Source organism: Lampetra fluviatilis, chromosome 22, assembly GCF_964198595.1.
Source record: "Lampetra fluviatilis chromosome 22, kcLamFluv1.1, whole genome shotgun sequence".
NCBI classification, from domain to species: Eukaryota; Metazoa; Chordata; class Hyperoartia; order Petromyzontiformes; family Petromyzontidae; genus Lampetra; species Lampetra fluviatilis.
The window spans coordinates 2,388,128-2,411,519 of NC_136296.1; the positions used below are offsets into that span (position 1 = coordinate 2,388,128).

Genomic DNA, 23,392 nt, shown 5'->3' on the forward strand with positions numbered 1-23,392 from the left:
CAAGGGGAAGCTGCCAAAATCCCGAAGAGAGGTCCAGTGTGGAAAAGAACTTAGCCCCCGACAATGCGTCAAGGGAGTCGTCCATACGCGGCAGGGGGTACGCATCTGCCACCGATATCTTATTCAATTTCCGGAAATCGACACAAAATCTCAAATTGCCATCCTTTTTCTTAACCAAGACCACAGGAGCGCCCCATGGGCTGTTAGATGGCGATATAATGTCCGCAGCCAACATGTCTTCCACCGCCCCCCGAACGTGTTCTCGCTCCGCTGGACTCATCCGATGCGAATTTAACCGAATAGGGGCAGCGTCGCCCGTCTCAATGTGATGGGAAAGCAAGGATGTGCGTCCCAAATCCAAATCGTCGGAGCTGAATACATCCGAATACGTCAGCAACAATTTACGCAGCGCATCACGTTGCCCCACGGACAGGGAAGAATTTTCGTCACATAAGGTAGCGATCCAACGATTGTCCGAACTCCTTGGCTCGGAAACACCAGCGACCACTCCTCGGCGATGCGGACAATCGTGCGTCGCAAACGTCGTAGTGGCATGTGCCACAACCGTACCGGCCGGAACACGGATGTTTTCCACCCCCGCATTAAGCACCTGTAAAACCGGTAATTGATCCGGCCGGACGATGGTCTGTGCCCCAACTAACGCCAATCCCGTTGTTATCGTGGCGGATGGTGACAACAAGACCCCTAATGCTCCTAGCCGATCGGGCAGGGGCTTCCGATACCGCAAGGGTATAAGCATCTGTGAACCAGGTGGGATGTCCACAGATGCGACGGACAGCGCCTGCACCTGTACGGCCGAAGCAGGTCGCCCCCAGGGCGACGGCAGAAACGAGATTCGACGGCCCCCCGGCAATTCAATACAATTCTCATTGATTTTAATCAAAATGGGCATCTTAGCCAAAAAATCCGTGCCTAGTAAGCAAGGAACCGCCAAAGATCTCGATATTAACACAACGCCCGAAGCCGACACATCCCCTATAGATATCTTAGCATCCACCTGGCCCACAATCCCCATACTACCCCCGTTTGCAGCGACGCAAGACCCATAAACCGGACGCACAGCCCCCGGCGGAATGCCCAACAGATGGAAAATGACATCCGATATAATAGTCGCAGACGCTCCCGAGTCGACCAAAATGCGCACGTCCACACCTTGTATGGACCCCGGTACAGTGGACGAACCCGTAGCGGCCGCGACAACTCTCCGTGCCAATTTGCGCCACTGCGTAACTGAATGACAAGGCCCCGTCGATGGCCTTTCTTTAACAACAACAATAGGATCGCGCAACACAGGTGGTGGGTGAGGTGTAAAGCCTTGCCGAGTGTCTGGTGCGTGCCGACATGCCTGTTTCGGAGGTTCCTTGGTCGGCTTGTCCGGTGTTGTGGGCTCCTGCTGCGGCGGACCCGGGAAGCGGGCCCAGCAATCTCTGGCGTAATGGCCCCTACGGCCGCAGCGGAAGCAATCGGCCTCGTTGCGCCGAAGCGCAGGTCCTGCGTCCCGGCGGCCCCGTCCCGATGGCGTAGCGCGCGGCCCCGGCCTTCCGCGTCCCGGCCATGGAGAGGAGGCAGCCGTCAGCTCCTGTGGACCCCGCTCATCCGGCACATAGATCGCCTTTGTGGGGTCCCACCCCATCGCGCCTCCTTCCTTGACGGGCCCACCCGTCCATGCCGCCACTTGCTTCCAGCGACGGAGATTAAACTGCGCGTCCAGACACTTTGCTGCCGCCCGGGACGTGAGCTTCTCATGCCCACACACAGGCATGGGGATCCCCAGATCCCGAGACAGCTCCAGCATTTTTCCCAATATGAGGGGCTCGAGCAGATCCTGTGGCGTGTCAGGATATGCCGCCATGGCCAGCTCCAACACCGCACCCCTGAACGCCACGGGCGATTCTTCGGGTGCTCGTTGTCGTTGAGCGAATCGCCGATGCGCGTCGTCAGGTGGCTCATAGGCGTCGGCCATTTCCTCAAAAACTCCACATAACGTCTTCTTCTTATCGGCCGTTATGGAACGGAAAAATCGCACAGATTCGTCGTCCAGTAGAGTCGGCAACACTTCCAAGGCCTCCGCATCGGTCCATCTTGCTGAACGAACCGCCGCCAAAAATCGGCAGGCGAAAGCGCTCCAATCGCCCCCGATAGAGAATTCCTTAACCGTAGTAAGGTGGCGACTCCGACTCCTTTTCACGCCGTCTTCCAATGATGGTTGTTGTGGAGGTAAATTCAAAATGGCGTCGGCCCGCGGCGTGGCCAAGATGGCGGTTTGGCGCCGCGGAGCGCGCAAGATGGCGTCTTCTTGCCGCGTGGCCAATGGCGGCGGCAGGGCAGGCAACGTGGCGGCCCGTGGAGCACCTTCTTGTTCCTTCGTCGTCCTTGGCGTAACGAGATGACACAGATGCGCCAGGACGTCCTTGAGTGTCTCCAGTTGTTCTGCCACCTGTTGCCATCTTTGCTCAGCGTCCGATGTTGTTGACGGACCCGCCATCGCGCCGACATCTTCCACGCCCGTCCCCGTGCTCGCCTCAGCAGGGCTCTCCTCCACCACCCCAGCAAAATCCGTGGTCGGAGGGAATTCGTCGTCGTCGGACGAAGAAGCCGATGCTGGCGCCGGGGGAATTTTCTTCCTTACTTGCTTAGACATGCCGTTTCACTTCTGACCCCAGTGTAATAAAAGACTTGACCACGATATCTGGCTCAGTGTCCTTTATTCGGTCCGTACTGCGTCCCCACACGGCTGTCTCTCTTATTCTCTCTGTGCTGGTTCCGATGTCACTCCAGTCCACATCAGCAGCCCCGCTGCTGTTCTTGTCGCTCTTGCAGCCCCACAGCAGCTCCGCTGCTGTACTCTCACACAGCTCCCTTGGCTGTTCCTGCTGCAGCTCTCACGGCCTCGTGCTGTCTCGCCTTCTCGTCGCTCCTGCGACTCCTGGCAGCCACCCCGCTGCTCCTCACACACAGCCTTACTGCCTATCTCTATCTGCAGCTTTACACCTCCCAGTAGCTCCCTACTGTTCCCAGGGTTGGCTCCCGCTTCTGACGGTGCCCCCTCGGCTCGTACGCCCGCGTGGCCCCACACCTTTCCATTCACACCCCGACTCCCTTCTCCTTCCGGTTTCCCCGCTTAAGGACCCCCTACCTTTCACCCACGTCACCTGGCTCCGCCTCCTCATGACGTCACATCCGGAAGGTCGCTTTCGCCCGCATTACAAATGTTACGTGAAAATACACACTGTTATAAAACAATTTTCATTGTCACAATTACCTTTATTTTTCAAATGACAATGTAACCAAATATAAGCCACTCAGGCAGACGTGAACAACTCGAAACACACAATTCTGCCTTTCATTCAGTCAGATAACATTGAACAAACTGTATAGAATACCTTAAATTTCCATGAGTCAAATATCTTTGCCTCATGAACATTTTGAACAGGAGTTATAAGTAAGGCAAAGTGGTATGTTATCATTAAACTTTAAAACAAGTAAATTTTGCCCTTGTCTTTTACAAGATCTTTCAGAAAGCCATAGTTTGTGTCACATCTACATGCACATAACATCAATAGTTATAACCAAATCTTATTCAAGAGTTTAATAAAACAAGTGCCATAAGTCCAAGGGCATTAGTGTGCTTTAGGCTTTTCACTATTAATAGTGACAGATGTTACCGTTCAAAACACTCAATTTCAGATTGATCTGACACTAATGAGAAGGGTGATACTGAGATCCAGATTTCAGTAAAGAGACCAGGTCTGGCTTGAGGGCAGTGGTTGAGATGCGTAAAATGTCACGCAAGTGGGAGTCACTCATCCTTTACCTAAATTGGTTCTTATTTAAGTTCATGAATGAGAATGTTTGCTCACAAATATGTGGAGCCGAATAAGCTCAGCATTTTCTTAGCGAATGACCGCATTTCTGGAAACCTGTTTTTGTCCAGCTGCCGATAAAAGTCAACAAGAGAACACTGCTGGTGTTTTCTGCGGCACTCATCGTCACACTGCAGCTCAATGAGCTCCAGCTGCAGCTGTGAAGGAGCATCATCAGGGTCCACGCAGAAGGGAGAAGAGAAAAGCAAACATGTCCTTTTCAATAATTGCAAAGTCCAGAAAGCATTTGTTAAATTCCACAGAAAGAGATGTGATAGCTGTTGCATAACTCTTCATTTGCACACCGATGTTGTCCTGTGGGAAACTCTCAATGACCTCTTTCAAAGCTGGGAAGTGCGCGGTGCAGGGCTCTGTTTGGGACAAGTGTCTTTGGAAAAGTTGCAGTTTGGTTCCAAAGGCCTTGATGTGAACATATATAGCTGGCTCACCACTGCATCTTTCCCTTGAAGATTAACATTCAGCGCATTCAGATACTTCGTTATGTCAACCAAAAAAGCCAGATTTGCCAGCCATACAGGATCGGACAGTTCTTCCATTGGTTGTCCTTTCTCACCCAAAAAATGTCCAATTTCCTCTTTGAGAGAGAAAAATCGCCGCAGTGCGGACCCTCGACGTAGCCACCTCACATTGTTGTGATATATTACGTCACCGTATTCAGCCTGGATGTCACGCAATAACTGCTGAAACTGTCGGTGGAATAGAGCTTTAGAGCGAATATAATTGATTGCCTTTGCCACTGGTTTCATAACATCGTCAAATTTGAGTTGTTAGGCGCAGAGAGCCTGCTGGTGAATGATAGTGAAGTTGAATAGCGTTACCTGCTTCTTCGCAGACTTTATTGCAGATCAGTGTGGACAATCCACTTTGCTCACCAGCCATGGCAGGCGCACCATCGGTAATGATCCCAGAAACTTTACTCAATGGTAGTTTCATATCATCAACAGCTTCACAAACATAAATGAATAAATCTGTTCCTCTGGTTTGCCCTTTTAAGGCTTTTGAGGTCAAGCAGCTCCTCTGTCACGTTCATGTTGTCAACTCCTCTTTAAAAAATTAAGTAGTTGTGCAGTGTCAGATGCATCGGTGCTTTCATCACAGGCTAATGAGAAATAATCAAAAGCCACTCCCCTGTCCCCCAGTTGTCTCTGAATATCTGACAATATGTCCTCAACTCTCCGTGCCACAGTGTTGCGTGCCAGGTAAACATTCATAAATTATTGCTTCTTCTCGGGGCAAATGTTCTCCAGCAGTTTCATGACACAATCTTTGATAAACGCACCTTCAGTAAAAGGTTTGCCATGTTTAGCTATTAACATGGCCACTTTGTAGCTGGCTTTGGTGATGTTTTCCTTTGACTCACAGGCCCGCGTGAAGAATCGTGTTGCGATGCCAGAGCAGCTTGGAGTTGCTTAACTTTTTCAGCGCGGTCACTCCCTGTTAGCTTGTCGTATGTTGTAGCATGTTTAGTCTCATAGTGTCTCTTTACGTTGAAATCCTTAAACAAGGCAACCGTCTCTTTACAAATTAAACAAACACAATTCTTCGATTTTCAGTGAAGAAGTATTGTAATTCCCACCGCTCCTGAAAGCGGCGGCCCTCACTGTCAACTTTTCTCTTTTTTTTGCAGTCGCCATGGCAGAAAGGATTCGAGAAGGGTTCGCGGCACGGATGCAGAGCCAGAGAGCATTAGAATGGTGCTGCCACCGTGTGGTGAAAGGAGTAATTACATCTTTAAAGTTTTATGATTTATTTATTCTGACAGAACTAGCAAGCCATAAATAACACATTATAAGACCGAAAGCTGCGGGCCATATGAAATCTGACCGCGGGCCGTTATTGGCCCGCGGGCCGGACTTTCAACATGCCTGGTTTAAAAGGATACAATGATGGAGTGTAGAAGTGTCTATAAGTTGTTTCATTAGCAGGTGTAGTGGCAAATTTAGCAATAAGTATTGACGCGAAGTAACGCGGGTAGCCGTTTGTAGAGTTGAGTGTGGCACTAAATATGGCCGGGAGGGACAGCAGTAAGATACACAGCAGAAGAATTGACATCTTTAAACACTAAATTTAAACACACACACATCTCACTCACACGCAACTCACCCTCACCTACTCTCATGCACAGCCCACACCCATGCAGCACAACGCACAGGCCGCCGCACAAGCCATGATGAGGACGTGGAGAGGTGAGATGTTTGGCCCATCAGCTTCATTCTGCTTCCATTGACGAGCGCCCTCCACGTAGGCCTCGACGTAGACCCCGACGTAGGCCTCGACGTAGGCCCCCACGTAGGCCTCGATGTAGGCCCCCACGTAGGCCTCGAAGTAGGCCTCGAAGTAGGCCCCGACGTAGGCCCCGACGTGGTGTGGGTGGTTGGTGTTGTTGTGGTGGTGGTTGTGGTGGTTGTGGTGGTGGTGCCACCACAACCACCACCAGATTTGCTGAGCATTTATGTGAGGTCCTGGGGGAGGGAAAATCTCTCAGCCAGGAAAACATCATGGCACAAAGTGGGGATAACCCTGCTGAGGCTGCGGTGCCTCAAATATTGGAAGAGGTCACCCCCTGTGAGTGGCTGGCTGAGGTGCCAGCTGTTGAGGAAGTACTCAGAGCGATCTGGAGTCTGAGACCAGGAAAGGCACCGGGCAGAGATGATCTCCCAAGCGAAATGCTGAGGGAGGGTGGCATTTGTGCACAGACTGCTCTATATGACATCATAACAACAGTCTGGACCACTGGACGGGTTCCGCAGGACTGAAAGGATGCCCTGGTGGTCCCCCTCTTTAAGAAGGGGGACCGTACCGACTGTAACAACTACAGGGGCATCTCACTCCTCAGTGTGCCGGGCAAGGTCCTGGCAAGGATTATTCAACATCGCCTTGCTAGGCACGCTGAGGAGAGGCTTGCGGAGCCCCAATGCGGTTTCAGGAAAGGGCGGTCTTGCACAGATGCCATATTTTCTGTCCGTCTGCTACAGCAGAGGTATAGGGAATTCCAAAAAGACCTACATCTCTGCTTTATTGACCTGGTCAAGGCCTATGATACCATCAGTAGGACTGGGCTCTGGGTTGTTCTTCGTGCTTTCAGAGTCCCTGACCCTCTGCTCACGATCATTAAGGACCTTCATGATGGTGAGCGGGCCCGGGTAAAACTACGTGGCCGGGAGTCGGAGCCTTTCCCTGTACACCTTGGGGTGCGACAGGGATGTCCTCTGGCTCCCACATTATTTAACATCTATTTCGACTGCGTAGTTCGTGAAGCCTTCAATAGCTGTACCGGGGGAATTTCCATTTGGTACAGATATAATGGGAGGCTGATCGACGCCCGGGTGCGATCAAGGGATGGCTCCCTATTGGTCAACCACGTTATGTATGCCGATGATTTGGTAATAGCTGCTCATTCAGAAGAGGAGTTGGAGACACTGCTGCTGAGACTGGAGCGTGCCACTAAGAGGTGGGGCCTTACCATCAGCCCCACCAAAACTAAGCACCTGCCTGGGTATTTTGTGACATCGGACACTCCACCCCCACAACTCCCAATCGGTGATGGGGCAGTTGTGGAGAGAGTGGAGAGTTTCCCATACCTGGGCAGTGTGCTTATGACCGGCTCCAGTTTATCAGTAGAGGTCTCACTCTGAATCAGTCGAGCGGCAATATCTTTTCATCGGTTGCGTAACGATGTGTGGAAGCTACTTGGTCTGTCGCTCCGCACGAAGCTTCAGGTCTTCTCGGCCACGGTCATTCCCTCCCTTCTCTACGCTTGCGAAACGTGGACCCACCCTAATGGAGCATCTTCGCCGGTTGGAAACATTTAGGCTGGCCTGCCTACGATCCATCCTGGGTTTAACCAGGCTGGATTGTGTGAGCTCACAAATCCTTGAAAGATCTTGGCAAAGTCCCATCGGTGAGCTCCTCCGGCAGGCAAGGCTGCGTTGGCTGGGTCATGTAGCCCGCATGCCCAGCCACCGTAAGCCTAAACAGCTTTTGTTCGGCCAGATCGAGGGGGCTAAACGGGCGCGGCACGGGCTAGAGAAGAGATGGAGTGATGTGGTACAGGAGGACGTGGAGCTGAGTGGACTTGCCGATGACTGGTACCAGCGGTGTCAAGATCGGCCTCAGTGGAGGAGGCTCGTGAAGGACGCTACTGGGCAGTTGGAGGCAGTCGCCCTCCAACAACGGAGGGCGGAGGAGCGACGCTCACAACAACGAGCGGAGCGCAAGGTGGCTAAAGCACAGCAAGTTGGTACAGTAGGGGGCACAGGTGGTGCATCAGCCAGTCATCTCGGTCATCTCGGTCAGTCGACCCGTGGCACCTGGGTCTGCCCCGTGACCTCCTGCCAGCGGGCGTTCGACACTTCACGTGGCCTCAAGGTGCACTAGGGCCTGGCACAAGCGTCGTGGTGACGTCACCGCCACTTAGTGGCGAATGGCGGTTGTTGTGTTGTTGTTGGTGCCAGCGCTTAGCCCGGCACCCTTGAGCCGCGGCGCCCTTGAGCCGAGCCACGTGTGTGTACACACCGCACGTGCACACACTCACCACCCTCAAGACCCAAGATCAGCCAGCTTAGGACCCTGGACCCCCTCGTCCCGCTTGTCCTTGTAAGGGCCGGGACGCTGTGCGGGCCAGTGGTGGGACTCTGGGACTCCCGGCTCTACGTCCTTGTAAGGGCGAGTTCCGAGGAAGCCAGAGTCTAGACCCGCATCTTGGCTGGGTCGGGTCAGGTAGCCTCCCCTAGGGTAATTGTAGCCGGAGGACCCCAGAGGGTAGCCAGAGTCAGGCACGCTAGGAGTAGGCTGTCTCCCTAGGCTGTGTCCCTAGGCTGTGTCCCTAGGCTGTGTCCCTAGGCTGTGTCCCTAGGCTGTGTCCCTAGGCTGTGTCCCTAGGCTGTGTCCCTAGGCTGTAACAGAGTATCAGGACTGTTGGAGTGTTGTATCATAATAAAGAAGTTACCTCTACAAGTGTCTCCGGAACCCATTACAATAGTATTGCAATTCAGTGCAATGCATTGCATTTCAGAGCAATGCAATATTTCCAACAAACAGACAGCGGCTACTGCTATTTAATTGACCTTTTATATTTCTATACATTCTACAAAAATAACTACGTTACTCGTCCCCATCTTTGGCTATTAACTTCAACAATTACTAGAACGACCTCATTTACAACTGCGGCGACAGCTTCTACGTGAACTATTTCTATCCTTACAGTCACTACTTTGGTCTCTTGCTCTCTCGTCTTGAATACAGAGGACGACTCCCTTGTCAGGTCTTCGCATTGTTTGGTTCCCGATGTTTACGTACTCGGCCTCTGCCCTGCGGTGCTTACGACCGTTGGTTCTCGTTTCACAATATGCATGTCTTACAGAGTATCTGCCACGAAAACGGGATTCTCCACAGACCACCTTAACACCGTGGTTTCTGGTATCACGGTGTGGACCGTAATACCAGAAGAGTCGGTGCTGTTCTTGCGGTGGCCCAAATCTTGGGCCCGGCAGGGCTGCGGTGCCATCTAAATGAGAAATGATCGGCCTGCAGTTTGGAGTTCGCCTCTGCCGAGTTGATATTTCCAGGGCCACGCGAGACAGGAGGAAGTTCCAGGCCTCCCCCATCGAGGAGCGGGGATCCCACCTAGTTTGTCACCATAACAAAATTAAACATACACAGTGCGACCAGCCAAAGACTGCAATGCTGAAAATCTGCCTGAAAAATTACTCGATTGGGATGATACGTAGCAACCTGCAACCGACTTAAAAAAAAAAAACTTGTCAGAAACCTTCTTAAAAAGTGTTAAGACTCGGTGAACCGTCATAATAATGATGCAATGCGTGTTTCGGTGTGTGATGCAAGCCATCGCATGGCACGCGCCGGCGTCATCACACCGCCTCTCACCTTGGTGTAGACTCCATATTCGCCGCGCGCCCCTGTCGCCCCAGATCGCGATGTCCGTCAGGCAGGACGTGTCTCTCCGTAGGGAGTGGCGTGGGGGCTGCCACTGTCCCCACCGTAAGCTTCGCCCAGCCTCCCACCGCGCTGCGCCCCGCGCAGAACATGTTATGCGGAGCCCAGCGCCCTGACGCACTCCGCGTGCGGCACGAAGGGCACGCTCACGGCCTGCAAGCACCGGGGTTGCCGAAAGCCGGGGGGCAAGGGGAGCGTTTCGCGCGGCTCAGGCGGGTGCGGCCATGCGTAGCGGATGGGACTGCCTGAGTGCAGCTGCGCACCTGTGCGTGCGCGGGGGAGCGGTAGTGTAGCGGTGTGGAGGACGTGGCAGAGGTAGAGGACGTGGCGTGGAGGAAGGAGGAGGTGGCGTAGAGGAGAAGGTGGCGTAGAGGAGGAGGTGGAGGAGGTGGAAGGAGGAGGTGGCATGGAGGAGGTGGGAGAGGTGGAGTGAAAGTGGAGGGAAGGAGGTGGCATGTAGGTGGAGTGGAGGTGGAGTAGAGGAAGAAGGAAATCGCGTCGAGGTGGTGTGGAGGAGGAAGGAGGAAAGAAGAGGTGGTAGTGGCGGTGCAGTTACTTGATCATCCTCCTCTGGGCCCCCACTGATGTTGAAGGGGAGTAGGAGAGGCGATTTTCTACACATCCCGTCAGTCACACGAGCCTTTTCTTGCTGTGAGCGTGAAATGTGAACCAGGCGACTCTCTGCGCCGGTTTCCACATTCAGGGTCTCATCAGCAGCAGTAGCAGGGCCAGGCTTTTGCTTGTACTCATAATGGTGAACTGCCCCAGATGTTCATAGACAGGTTCCTACTTTCAGTGTCTCATCAGCAGCTTGAAAAACTGTTGGTGAACCAGCCCAGATGTTCATAGACAGGGACAGGTTCCCACATCATACTTTCCACACCATAATATACACGCAATAATATACACTAAACACACCATACCATACATAATACTATACACACCATAATATACACACAATAATATACACTAAACACACCATACCCTCCATAATACTATACACACCAAACGATACAACATATACTATCGACAACATACCATACACTATACTGTATCCACAATACTATACACAACGTACCATTCACACAAGGCTATAGACAATATACCATACACAATGCGATAGACAGCATAACATACACATGATACAGTACACACTATACACACAATACTATAGACAGAAAACCATACTTGAGAGTGTATACACCATTCTATGCACACCATATTATACAACAACCCATACACTATAATGTACACAACGTACACCCAATACTATAGACAACATACCATACACAATATACTATACACACCATACTATACAACGCATGCTATACACACCATACTATACAACATATGCTATCGATAACATACCAAACACTATACTGTATACATATGATACACAACATACCATACACACAATAGCATCCACATGATACAGTACACACAATACTATGGACAGAATATCATACCGAAAACTGTTTCCACCGTACTATATGCAACATATTATACAGTACAAAATACTGTACACACCATACACACAATGCTATACACACCGTACTATACACCCCTACTAGACACACAACACTATACACAATACCATACACACACTACTAAACTATACACACAACACTATACACACCATACTATGCACATAATACTATACAAACCATACTATACACACCATGCTATACACACCATACCATACACACAATACTATAACACACACGAGTGCTGTTAGCGAGCAGTAGCACCTATGAAGGTTACCGGCACTGTGGCAGACGAGGGGGTGGGTGTCCAGCAACCACGCCCGGCCGCCTTTGTCTCCCCAGTAGCGATGTTTACGCACCGCACCAAGTACTCATTTGAGGCTGAGTCGACCTAAGGGAGGCCCAGGACCTGTTAAGATAATCGTCACTGATGTTGGCGGTGAGCGGGAATCGAACCCGGGTCGCCGGATTCATAGCCCAGCGTAGCGCTAACCGCTACACCACCACTCCCCACATACACAAAGATCCCCCATTTAGCCTTAACAGACTGTAGGGGCAAGTGCTGTGAGCGAGCAACACATACACATACACACACAGAGACACGCAAACACACAAAGACATACACAGAGGGGGTGGGTGGCCAGCACCACCCACGCACGCCCGCCACCATGGCCACCTTTGTCTCTCCCCCAGTGCTGGCGATGTTGACCACACACCGTGGCATCGGGTTACCCATTTGAGGCTGAGTCGACCTAGGGGGGGAGGCCCCTCACCGCCACAAAGCCGACGTGAGTGAGATTCGAACTTGGCGCCTCCCACCTCGCAAACCGGAAGTGGCGGCGAGGGATGAGGGCGGGGGCGAGGCGGGGCGGTGGGCGGGGCGATAGATAGGGTGGTGGGCGGGGCTTGTGGGAGGGGCGGTAGGCGGGGCGAGACACTTGATACGTAATAGACTTGGGGGCGGGGTTACGTGACGTCGCGGGTCAGCGTCGTTCATAACTCTGGACGCGTGCGAAGCAGACGGCAGCACTTTCACCTTGCTCTCTTCATCGTCGTCGTGATCCAAGCGATAACACTCGAAGAGGTGAGTACGTGAATCTAAGTTGATGTTGTCCGTGTTGATGATGTGAGTCCATGTTGATGTTGTGAGTCTGTGGTTGATTAAGTGAGTCTGTATTGATGATGCAAGTCTGTATTGATTATTTGAATCCGTGGTGATAATGTGAGTCGGTGATGATGTGAGTCTGTGGTGAATCTCTCCACCATGCCCCACCATTCTCCACACAGAGAAGCCATGAAATCTAAGCAGCACAACAACGCTACTCTGAAAATCAACGCCATGGCGGTACGTGTGGCCTCCTCCACTTGACTTACGAACACCACCAACACTTAAAAATATAACCCACACTTACGAACACTACCCACACTTACGAACACCAACCTTACGAACACCAACCACACTTACGAACACCACCCACACTTACGAATACCACCCACACTTACGAACACCACCCACACTTATGAACACCACCGACACTTATGAACACGAACCACACTTACGAACACCACCCATACATACGAACACCACCCACACGTATGCATATGTATGTATATGTGTGTGTACGTATCTATATGCGTGCAAATGTATGTGCGTGTGTACGTGTGTATATGTGTGCGTGTGTAGACGAGTCAAAATGAACCGAGCCGGAGTCAGCCTACGTCTGCCAACATGTGGAGTGCACTGACCTCTGGCAGCGCAATAATTCGCAGCAAATCACCCAAAGGTAAGAGAATCAGAGAGGAGAGAGCAGAGACAGAAAGGAGAGAGGAGCAACAGCAACATCATGAAAGTCAAACAAATTATATCAGCTCAAATGAAAGCAGCTCAAGCAAGTGGGCTGATATCATCGTCATCATTGTCGCTTGGAAAGGCACAGCAGCAGCCAAATCACACTTGGATGATTGTTGATTCCTAAATGGGGAGGGTGGGAATAGATTGGAAGACCCGGAGAGAAAATCCATGCAGTCATCACTTTACCAAGAGACCCACAGAGACGACCATCGACACAGAGACACTCATAGACACACAGAAACATTCATAGACACAGAGACACACAGAGAAACCCATAGACACGTAGAGACACCTACAGAGAGACCCAGACACATAGAGGCCCACAGAGACACCCACAGAGATACCCATAGACACAGAGAGACACTCATATACAAGCAGAAATACTCATAGACACATAGAGACATACAGAGACACCCGTAGACACACAGATACACCCATAGAGACACACAGACACACCCATAGTCACACAGAGAAACCCACAGAGAGACCCAGACACATAGACACATAGAGACACCCATAGACACATATAGACTCATAAATACACACAGACACATAGAGTCCCACAGATACACCCACAGGGACACCCATAGAGCCATACAGACCCACAGAGTCGGCCAAAGAGATGCACAGATACCCACAGAGAGCCACAGAGACCCATAGACCCACATACACCCAGACCCCTAGAGACTCATAGAGACACCCACAGAGACCCACACCTTAGTACGGTTGGCTACGTACGGTGTGAAATAAGTTCAACATATGTATGTAACAAAAGCAATAGCTTCAAGCACACTAAAACCATCTGCTTGGTTTAGATATGTGGATGACACATGTGAGGTCTGGCCACACGGCGAAGATATACTGAACGCATTTTTAAATAATCTCAACTCGCTAAACCCATCCAGCAAGTTCACCATGGAAGTGGAAGCTGACAAAACTCTACCATTTCTGGATATTCTGCTCGGACTAGGTAGAAATGGTAAAATAACACCGTGTTTACCGAAAGAAAACGCATACTGACGCCTATCTGAATGCAGAGTCAAACCATCACCCCGCACAGAAATCTGCTCTTATCAAGACGCTCATTCATCGAGCTAAGAAAGTGTCAGATGGTGACAGTCTGAGAAGTGAAATTCAACATGTTAAAGAAGCGCTGCAAATGAACAGTTACAATGATGCACAAATCAACAGGCCATTGAATACCAAAACCGTTGGTAGGGATATTTTCATAAACACAATAGACAGGAAGGACAAGTTCCAAGGGCTTGCATAATGCACATGCATAATGTACGTTGCCTCAGTAATCCCCCCACTCTACGCCTCTATATAAGGAACGAAACAGTAAGACTTCTCCACAAACCTGGCTGTTGCCTGATGCAGCTAGTTGTAATTACTGGTGAAACGTCATACTCAGTTTGTAAATGTTGTGGCTTATCTCTCCAACACACCAGTGTGCTGTACTAGTAACGAATTGCCATGTTCTGTTTCCGTGACAACCCTTACTAGTTGGCTGTGTCGGGTGGTGGCTGGTTTTAACGACACATTTATATATTTACGCGATCTAACCCAAAAACCTCTTATGGATACGTATGTACACAGAGACCCACAGACACCCAGACCCATAGAGACCCACAGATAACCACAGAGACCCAGACCCATATAAACTTACGGAGACCCATAGATACCCACAGAGACACCCATAGACACCCATAGACACCCATAGTATGGGTCTCTCTGAGTCTCTGCGAGTCTATACCGGTTTCTGTGGGTCTCGATGGTTCTATATAAGTCTCTGGATCTCCATAGGTCTTATTGAGTATGGATCTCTATGGGTTTGCTCTGAGTCTCAGTGGGTATCTATGGTTCTACAAGAGTCTGTGGATCTCCATAGGTCTCTATGTATATGGGTCTCTGTGGTTCTATCTGAGTATGGGTCTCTATGGTTCTATATGAGTATGGGTCTCTGTGGTTCTATATGAGTATGGGTCTCTGTGGGTCTCTATGGTTCTATATGAGTATGGGTGTCTATGGGTCTCTATGGGTCTGACCAGCTAGTTGTGCCTCAGCCTTGTTCCATCTGGGACGGCCCTCTAGCTGCTACCGTAGGTGCACACCAGGCTCAACATTCCTGGTGAGTCGGTACAATCAGCAGCTGCCAACACACCAGGCTCAACATCCCTGGTGAATCGTTACAGTTAGCAGCTGCCAACACACCACGCTCAACATACCTGGTGAGTCGGTACAGTCAGCAGCTGCCAACACACCACGCTCAACATACCTGGTGAGTCGGTACAGTCAGCAGCTGACAACACACCAGGCTCAACATCCCTGGTGAGTCGGTACAGTCATCAGCTGCCAACGCCGAACCCCGGGCGGCGGCTAACTAACCCGGAAAACTCAGCTTGTCTGAGCCTGTGCATGTGGAACCCCTGGTGGAGGAAATTTCACCAAAAGGGTCTTTGGACCTTCCACTGCAACCAGGACCATCTCCAGTCATCTTGACTATGTCTTGCCACTGGGTACAGATGGGGCTGGTCGAGAGAGTGAGGTTGATGCTGCGCAAATCACCCTCACTTAAATCCAAGTTCTCTGTGCAAGTCATGGAACTTTTTACCATCGTCATTATCCAAGTCCTGTGGCGATGGGTGAGCGACGAAGCAGCAGGCATGGATATGCTGGAAGCTGTAGCCACAAATCTGCACACAGGCGGCTCAGGATATTAGTCGTTCCCTCACTGGACCGAAGCAGCAATGAAGTCCGGCAGCACCCTCAGTGACTGAGCAACCTTATTCAGGATCACACGTTTGCAGTCGAAAACAAATAAGACCAAAGTGATACCACTCACTGTTGGTGTCTGGAATGTGCGCACTTTGTTTGACACATCTGGATCAAAAAGACGTGAGAGACGCACCGCCCTCGTGGGCAGAGAGCTAGCCAGATATAATGTGGATGTTGCTGCCCTTAGTGAGACCCGACTGACCAATACTGAACAGGTAACTGATGTGGGTGCAGGTTACACATTATTCTGGAGGGGTCGAGGCCAGGAGGAGAGACGTGATACTGGTGTTGGTTTTGCAGTAAATAACCACCTGGTCAGCCAATTGGCAAGCCAACCCAAGGGAAAAAACGACCGTTTAATGACCTTAAATCTCCACCTATTGGGTAAAAAGGAGGCCACCATCATCAGCGCCTATGCCCCTTCCATGACCAACTCTGACGAGATCAAAACCACGTTTTATAATGACCTGGAGGTCAATATTGCTACCACAACCAGCTTTGACAAACTCCTGATACTTCGTGACTGCAATGCCAGAGTTGGAAGTGACCATCAATCATGGAATGGAGTCATAGGTGCACATGGCATTGGAAAATGTAACAGCAACGGTCTTCTACTGCTGAAAACATGCTCTGAATTTGACCTGCTATCACCAAGACGATATTCTAACTACCAAAGCGCAAGAAAACTTCATGGATGCATCCTCGTTCACACCACTGGCACTTGATTTACTACGTCATCATATGAGGAGGAGCGACCGGCACGATGTCAGGGTAACCAAGGCAATGTGTGGTGCTGAATGTTGGACTGACCATTGTCTCATCATCTCTAAACTTAACATACAGATTAATCCGCCCAGATGCCCACAAGGAAAAAGACGTGGCAAGCGTCTTAACATCACTCGCCTACAACAGGAACACACCCGACTGGCCTTTGTTCAAGTTCATTTATTAGGTATAGCCCTGTGAGCCATTCGGCTCTTAAATCGGGTGCAACCGCAACAAACAAAAACAAAACATGAACAAAAAACATCTTAAAGTGAATATGTGACTGAGTGCAAACAGAAAATCCAAGAAAAGACAGTAAAATATTGCAGAAAAAGCACTGTACACAAAAATGTGCAAAGTCAAACAACAACCACAAGACAACTTAGATTAAGGCCATCAGTCTAACTCTGTACTACAACAAACAAACATGGCCAAATCAAAAAACTTAGCAAAAATCATCAAAATAAAGCCATAAAAGCAATGAAACAGTGGTCATAGGAACTGTGACCGAATTTTTACAATAAACGACATAAACAACATGTACTACCAAACTCTGCAGCCATAGCTGGCTGCATGAGTCACTCCACAACAGTAGGAGCATCAGTCGGAGTATCAACATTTTTCAATGCACCTTTAAGATCAGCACACTAAATCAAAACACAGATCATACTTTGCAGCGATCATCCGGAGCGAAACATGATATTTTAGGCCACTAAATTGCAGTGGCAGCTAGGGGTGTACAACTCCTCTAGAACAGTTTTGAGTGAAGATCTCATAGGTAGTGATTCAAGTTGCAGTTTATTGGCAATAGCATTCCAGACCCTGGGGGCATTAATAGCAAAGGCCCTTCCTCCAGTATTTGTACGGCAATAGGGAATGCGAAGCTGGTAAATGAGCGAAGACCTTAGGTCAAACTTGTTCTTTGAAACAGAGAGGAGATCCAGCAGGTAATCTGCGGATTTTTTTGTAAGTACATCATGAATAAATAAGATCTGATGCACAATCCGTCGAACATTGAGAGATGTTAAGTTTGACCCAATGTAGAGATCACAGTGGTGAGTCCTATATGGGCAGTTCAATGCAAATCTTAAAGCCGAGTGATACATTGAGTCAAGTACAGTACTTGGGGCTGATTTATACACGATGTCACAGTAATCTAGTAGAGGCAGTATGGTAGCTTTTATCAATTCCAAACGGAACACAGGGGGGAGGCAGTGCTTGTGTCGATACAGAAAACCAATTTGTATTTGTCTTTTTACCAATATAATCAATGTGATCTTCAAATTTAAGTTTTGAATCAAGAATGACCCCAAGATACTTATAGATATTGACTTGCTCTATTTGATAATTATTTAAGGAATGTAATTGGGGAAAAATAACTTCCTGCTTTAGTCCTGGTGAGAAGCATAGCACCTTGGTTTTGGAGGTATTCAGGACTAGTTTAAGAGCAACTAGCTGATGTTGTAGTTTGTTGAAATCACCCTGGAGCTTAGCAATCACGTCATCCGGAGAGCGGCCAGCAGTAATCAGTATCGTGTCATCTGCAAAAAGATTTACCCTGGAATGATCGAGGTCAGTGCCCAATTCATTGACATAGAGAGAGAACAAGAGGGGGCCGAGGATTGAACCCTGTGGAACCCCTTTGGTTATCTTAACACTGTTTGACCTCCAACCATCTGTGAGTACAGTTTGGGTGCGAAAAGAGAGGTAATTTAAATTTCGATTTAAAGCTTTCGTGACTGCAGGGATTCATCTTCTTGGTTCTTTCGGTAAAGTCACGTAGAAGGGAAGTAATAAAAAAATAAAACATAATAAAACAATTCTCACGACGTTTCGGCCACAATGCAAGCAGCCGTCCCAAGGTGAAAACCAGGTCTGTCGATGCGACAGCGTCTGAATGAAACAGCACACGTGCTTGGAGCATATATATAAGCTGGGTTGGAAGGGGGGAAAAGGGCACCTTGACAAAATAATATGCATATCAAGAGGAATTTAGCATATTTATGGGAAATGCAGGTATGTGATTAGTACTACTTATGCCCGTGCATTATGCAGGATTAGCAGCATCAAAGGGAGGGGATATGGGAAATGCAGGTATGTGAATAGTACTACTTATGCCCGTGCATTATGCAGGATTAGCAGCATCAAAAGGAGGGGATAGGGGTAGCATTAATAAAGGGAAGGAGTGTTAATAGTATGTAGCTGCAGTAACTAAAACCACCACGTAAACAACTAAAGTATAAACTACATAGTATCATCAGTATACTAAATATACTCTACAATAAGCTGAGTTACTAAAAGTAAGTAATACATTACAATTCTACGTCGTAAAACATATATAATATGCTTCCATCTAAACTTTATTTTCTTACATCACACGAGTCTACACCATACTATAGACTGCCATAGACAAACCCAACATTAAATTACATACTGTATTGCTATGAACCACCTTATACATTGCAATATTACACTATGTATTATTCTTCCCACCCTAATGCATATCACACTGCTGTATATTAACTATACAATTACGATACTATATATTACTTTGTACATTGTATTAAGCATATAAATGTTATACTATTTGTTATTATACACTGTACCATTGACTGTCGTGTGAAAGATACTAAGAGGAAGCAACTACATATATCAATGGGTGAGTAGTGCAGGAAACTTGCAGCGGAGCAAAGAATCCATTCCCTGCGGAGAATACAATGCCAGTGAGTGGAACGCAGTCTGAAAGTCACCATAAACGTGAACACAATCAGTTAAGATCCGAAATGGTTTATTACGTCCTTCCAATGATTGCTAAGCCAGAATCCATCTTCTCGGTTGAAATTGTCTCTGTGTTTGTATATGTGGATCGCCTCATGAACGAATCTCTCATGGTAGCCAGATGGCTTGCAGAGAACCTCTGTCTTGGAGAAGTCAATATCATGTGAGCCCACTGAATTGTAACAGTGATCTGCCACGGCTGAGGTGTTTGTCCTACCGTGTTTCAAGTCGGCGTTGTGTTCACGGATGCGGTCCGAGACATGTCGTTTGGTTTCTCCAATGTAACTGCTACCACAGAGGCAACTTAGTTTGTAGACGCCAGGGTACTTTATGTCTGGAACCACATCTGTTACAGATGGGACCAGATCACGGATTTTATGTACTGTGTTGAATCGGACCTGGATCTTGTGTTTTATCAGGATTTTGGAGATCTTTTGCTAGCTGGCACAAAGTCGTAATTAATCTCAGTAGCAGTTCTATTTCTGAAGGTCTGAAATCCGTTTTAGCTAAAGGACTACACTTTGCAATCACACCTAGACACATACCAGTTAATGATATAATTGCTAGAGTAGATGTAGCTCTCAAGGGCCTGAGTTACATCGCTGCGGACGTAGCAAGATCTGAAATCTCTGCAACCCTCTAAAAACGCTAAGATGCCAGCTAGCAACATCAGCAAAGATGAGTGTTTTGAATTAGCTCAATTAAAAAAGAGGGATGACATTGTCATCCTCTCAGCCGACAAAGGCAATGCCACTGTCATCATGGACAAAATAGAATACAACAACAAAATTCAAGAACTACTCAACGATGGCAGCTTTACAAAAATAAAAAGAGACCCCACCAACAGCCTCGTCTCTAAAACCAACAAAATCATTTCTGCTTCAACCGCACTAATTGATCAGACCAAACAGTTCTCGTTGAAACCTTCTGCAGCCAGGCCACCAATATTATACGGCTTGCCAAAGATACATAAAGAAGATACACCTCTTCGTCCCATTGTCTCTACTATCAACTCCCCCACCTACAAACTGGCTCGTTTTTTGTCTGAAATCCTACGGCCTTTCACTGGAAAAACCACCTCTGCGGTACTAAATTCTACTGACCTGGTATCGACAATGAAGGGGATTTCCCTGTCCTCAGACGACCTGCTTGTCAGTTTTGATGTGGTTTCCTTATTCACCAAAGTTCCTGTACCTGACACCATCGCAATCATTGAAGACTTGGTTCATCAAGGACTGAACGCTGGGGTACCCCCCCTGGTGAGACACTGCTTAACCAATACATACTTCACCTGGAATGGAACTTTCTACAAGCAAACTGAGGGCACCGCAATGGGCTCCCCCCTATCTCCGGTTGTAGCCAACGTGTTCATGGAGAAATTTGAGACTGACGCCATCCAGACTGCCACTCTACGCCCGACCTTATGGAAGAGGTACGTAGATGACACTTTTGTCATCTGGCCACATGGCCGGCCTGCTCTAGACCAATTTCTCGACCATATCAATTCCATACACCCAGCCATCAGATTCACCATGGAAGTCGAAAAAGATGGCAAGCTACCCTTTTTGGATGTCCTAATTAAAAGGAGACCTGATGGTTCAATGAGCCACTCTGTCTACAGGAAAGCCACCCATACAGATGCTTACCTAAAACCGGATTCCCACCACCATCCATCCCAGAAGAATTCCCTCATCGAGACTCTATACCATAGAGTCCAATGCATAGCGGACCAGGAACACATTGCCAGTGAACTCAAACACGTATGCCAAGCTCTTAAGGCTAATGGTTACTCCGACTACACAATCCGCAAAGCCATCACTCCAACCATAAAGAAGGATCCTGTTGAGGAGCCTTTCAAGACCATCACCTTACGCTACATTGCTGGGGTCACAAAAAAGATCTCCAAAATCCTGATAAAACACAAGATCCAGGTCCGATTCAACACAGTACATAAAATCCGTGATCTGGTCCCGTCTGTAAAAGATGTGGTTCCAGACATACAGTACCCCGGCGTCTACAAACTAAGTTGCCTCTGTGGTAGCAGTTACATTGGAGAAACCAAACGACATGTCTCGGACCGCATCCGTGAACACAAAGCTGACTTGAAACACGGTAGGACAAACACCTCAGCCATGGCAGATCACTGTTACAATTCAGTGGGCTCACATGATATTGACTTCTCCAAGACAGAGGTTCTCTACAAGCCATCTGGCTACCATGAGAGATTCGTTCATGAGGCGATCCACATATACAAACACAGAGACAATTTCAACCGAGAAGATGGATTCTGGCTTAGCAATCATTGGAAGGACGTAATAAACCATTTCGGATCTTAACTGATTGTGTTCACGTTTACGGTGACTTTCAGACCGCGTTCCACTCACTGGCATTGTATTCTCCGCAGGGAATGGATTCTTTGCTCCGCTGCAAGTTTCCTTTCACTACTCACCCATTGATATATTTCGTTGCTTCCTCTTAGTATCTTTCACACGACGGTCAATGGTACAGTGTATAATAACAAATAGTATAACATTTTTATGCTTAATACAATGTACAAAGTAATATATAGTATCGTAATTGCATAGTCAATATACAGCAGTGTGATATACATTAGGGTGGGTAGAATAATACATAGTGTAATATTACAATGTATAAGGTGGTTTATAGCAATACAGTATGTAATTTAATGTTGGGTTTGTCTATGGCAGTACATAGTAAGGTGTAGACTCGTGTGATGTAAGAGAATAAAGTTTAGATGGAAGCATATTATATATTTTTTACGACGTAGAATTGTAATGTATTACTTACTGTTAGTAACTCAGCTTATTGTAGAGTATATTTAGTATACTGATGATACTATGTAGTTTATACTTTAGTTGTTTACGTGGTGGTTTTAGTTACTGCAGCTACATACTATTAACACTCCTTCTTTTATTAATGCTACCCCTATCCGCTCCCTTTGATGCTGCTAATCCTGCATAATGCACGGGCATAAGTAGTACTATTCACATACCTGCATTTCCCATATCCCCTCCCTTTGATGCTGCTAATCCTGCATAATGCATGGGTATAAGTAGTACTAATCACATACCTGCATTTCCCATATCCCTTCCCTTTGATGCTGATAATCCTGCATAATGCACGGGCATAAGTAGTACTAATCACATACCTGCATTTCCCATAAATATTCTAAATTCCTCTTGATATGCATATTCTTTTGTCAAGGCGCCCTTTTTCCCCTTCCAACCAGCTTATATATATGCTCCAAGCACGTGTGCTGTTTCATTCAGACGCTGTCGCCTCGACAGACCTGGTTTTCACCTGAGGACGGCTGCTTGCGTTGTGGCCGAAACGTCGTGAGAATTGTTTTATTTTTATTATTTTATTACTTCCTTTCTACGTGACTTTACCGAAAGAACCAAGAAGAGAGGTAATTTTTAACCATTCTACTGCGTGTTTGGAGAAACTTAGTTTACTAAGCAGGGTGTTGTGGTCGACTGTATCAAAGGATTTGGACAAGTCGAGAAAAAGACTGGCGCAGTACTGCTTATTATCAAGTCTACTGTAAATGTGATTCAGAAAGTCTAATGCAGCAGATGTGGTGCTGTATTTTTTTCGGAACCCAGATTGTTTTCGATGTAATTGATTGTTGTCGGACAGGAAACTGATAATTTGGTAGTTCAATAATTTTTCAAAATTTTTCATCAACGGGGACAAAATTGAGATAGGTCGGTAGTTATTTGGATCATCTTTAGGGCCCCCTTTTTGAAGTGGACGAACATATGAATGTTTCCATTCTAGAGGTATTGATGCTTCTTTGATGGACAGGTTGAAAATATGGGCTATAGGTTTGTATATTTGGTGACCAACAGTTA

The 23,392-nt window shown here is 48.0% G+C and overlaps 1 protein-coding gene across 1 annotated transcript in view; it reads left to right on the plus strand.

The window, feature by feature from the left end:
- Window positions 1–23,392, plus strand: part of LOC144938421 (dual specificity tyrosine-phosphorylation-regulated kinase 2-like) — a 51,701-nt gene that overhangs the window by 11,635 nt on the left and 16,674 nt on the right. The window contains exons 3-5 of the mRNA XM_078866202.1: window positions 9,948–10,076; window positions 12,365–12,428; window positions 13,029–13,128. Of these exons, the coding sequence (XP_078722328.1) occupies window positions 9,948–10,076; window positions 12,365–12,428; window positions 13,029–13,128 (293 nt within the window). The remainder of the gene's footprint in view (window positions 1–9,947; window positions 10,077–12,364; window positions 12,429–13,028; window positions 13,129–23,392) is intronic.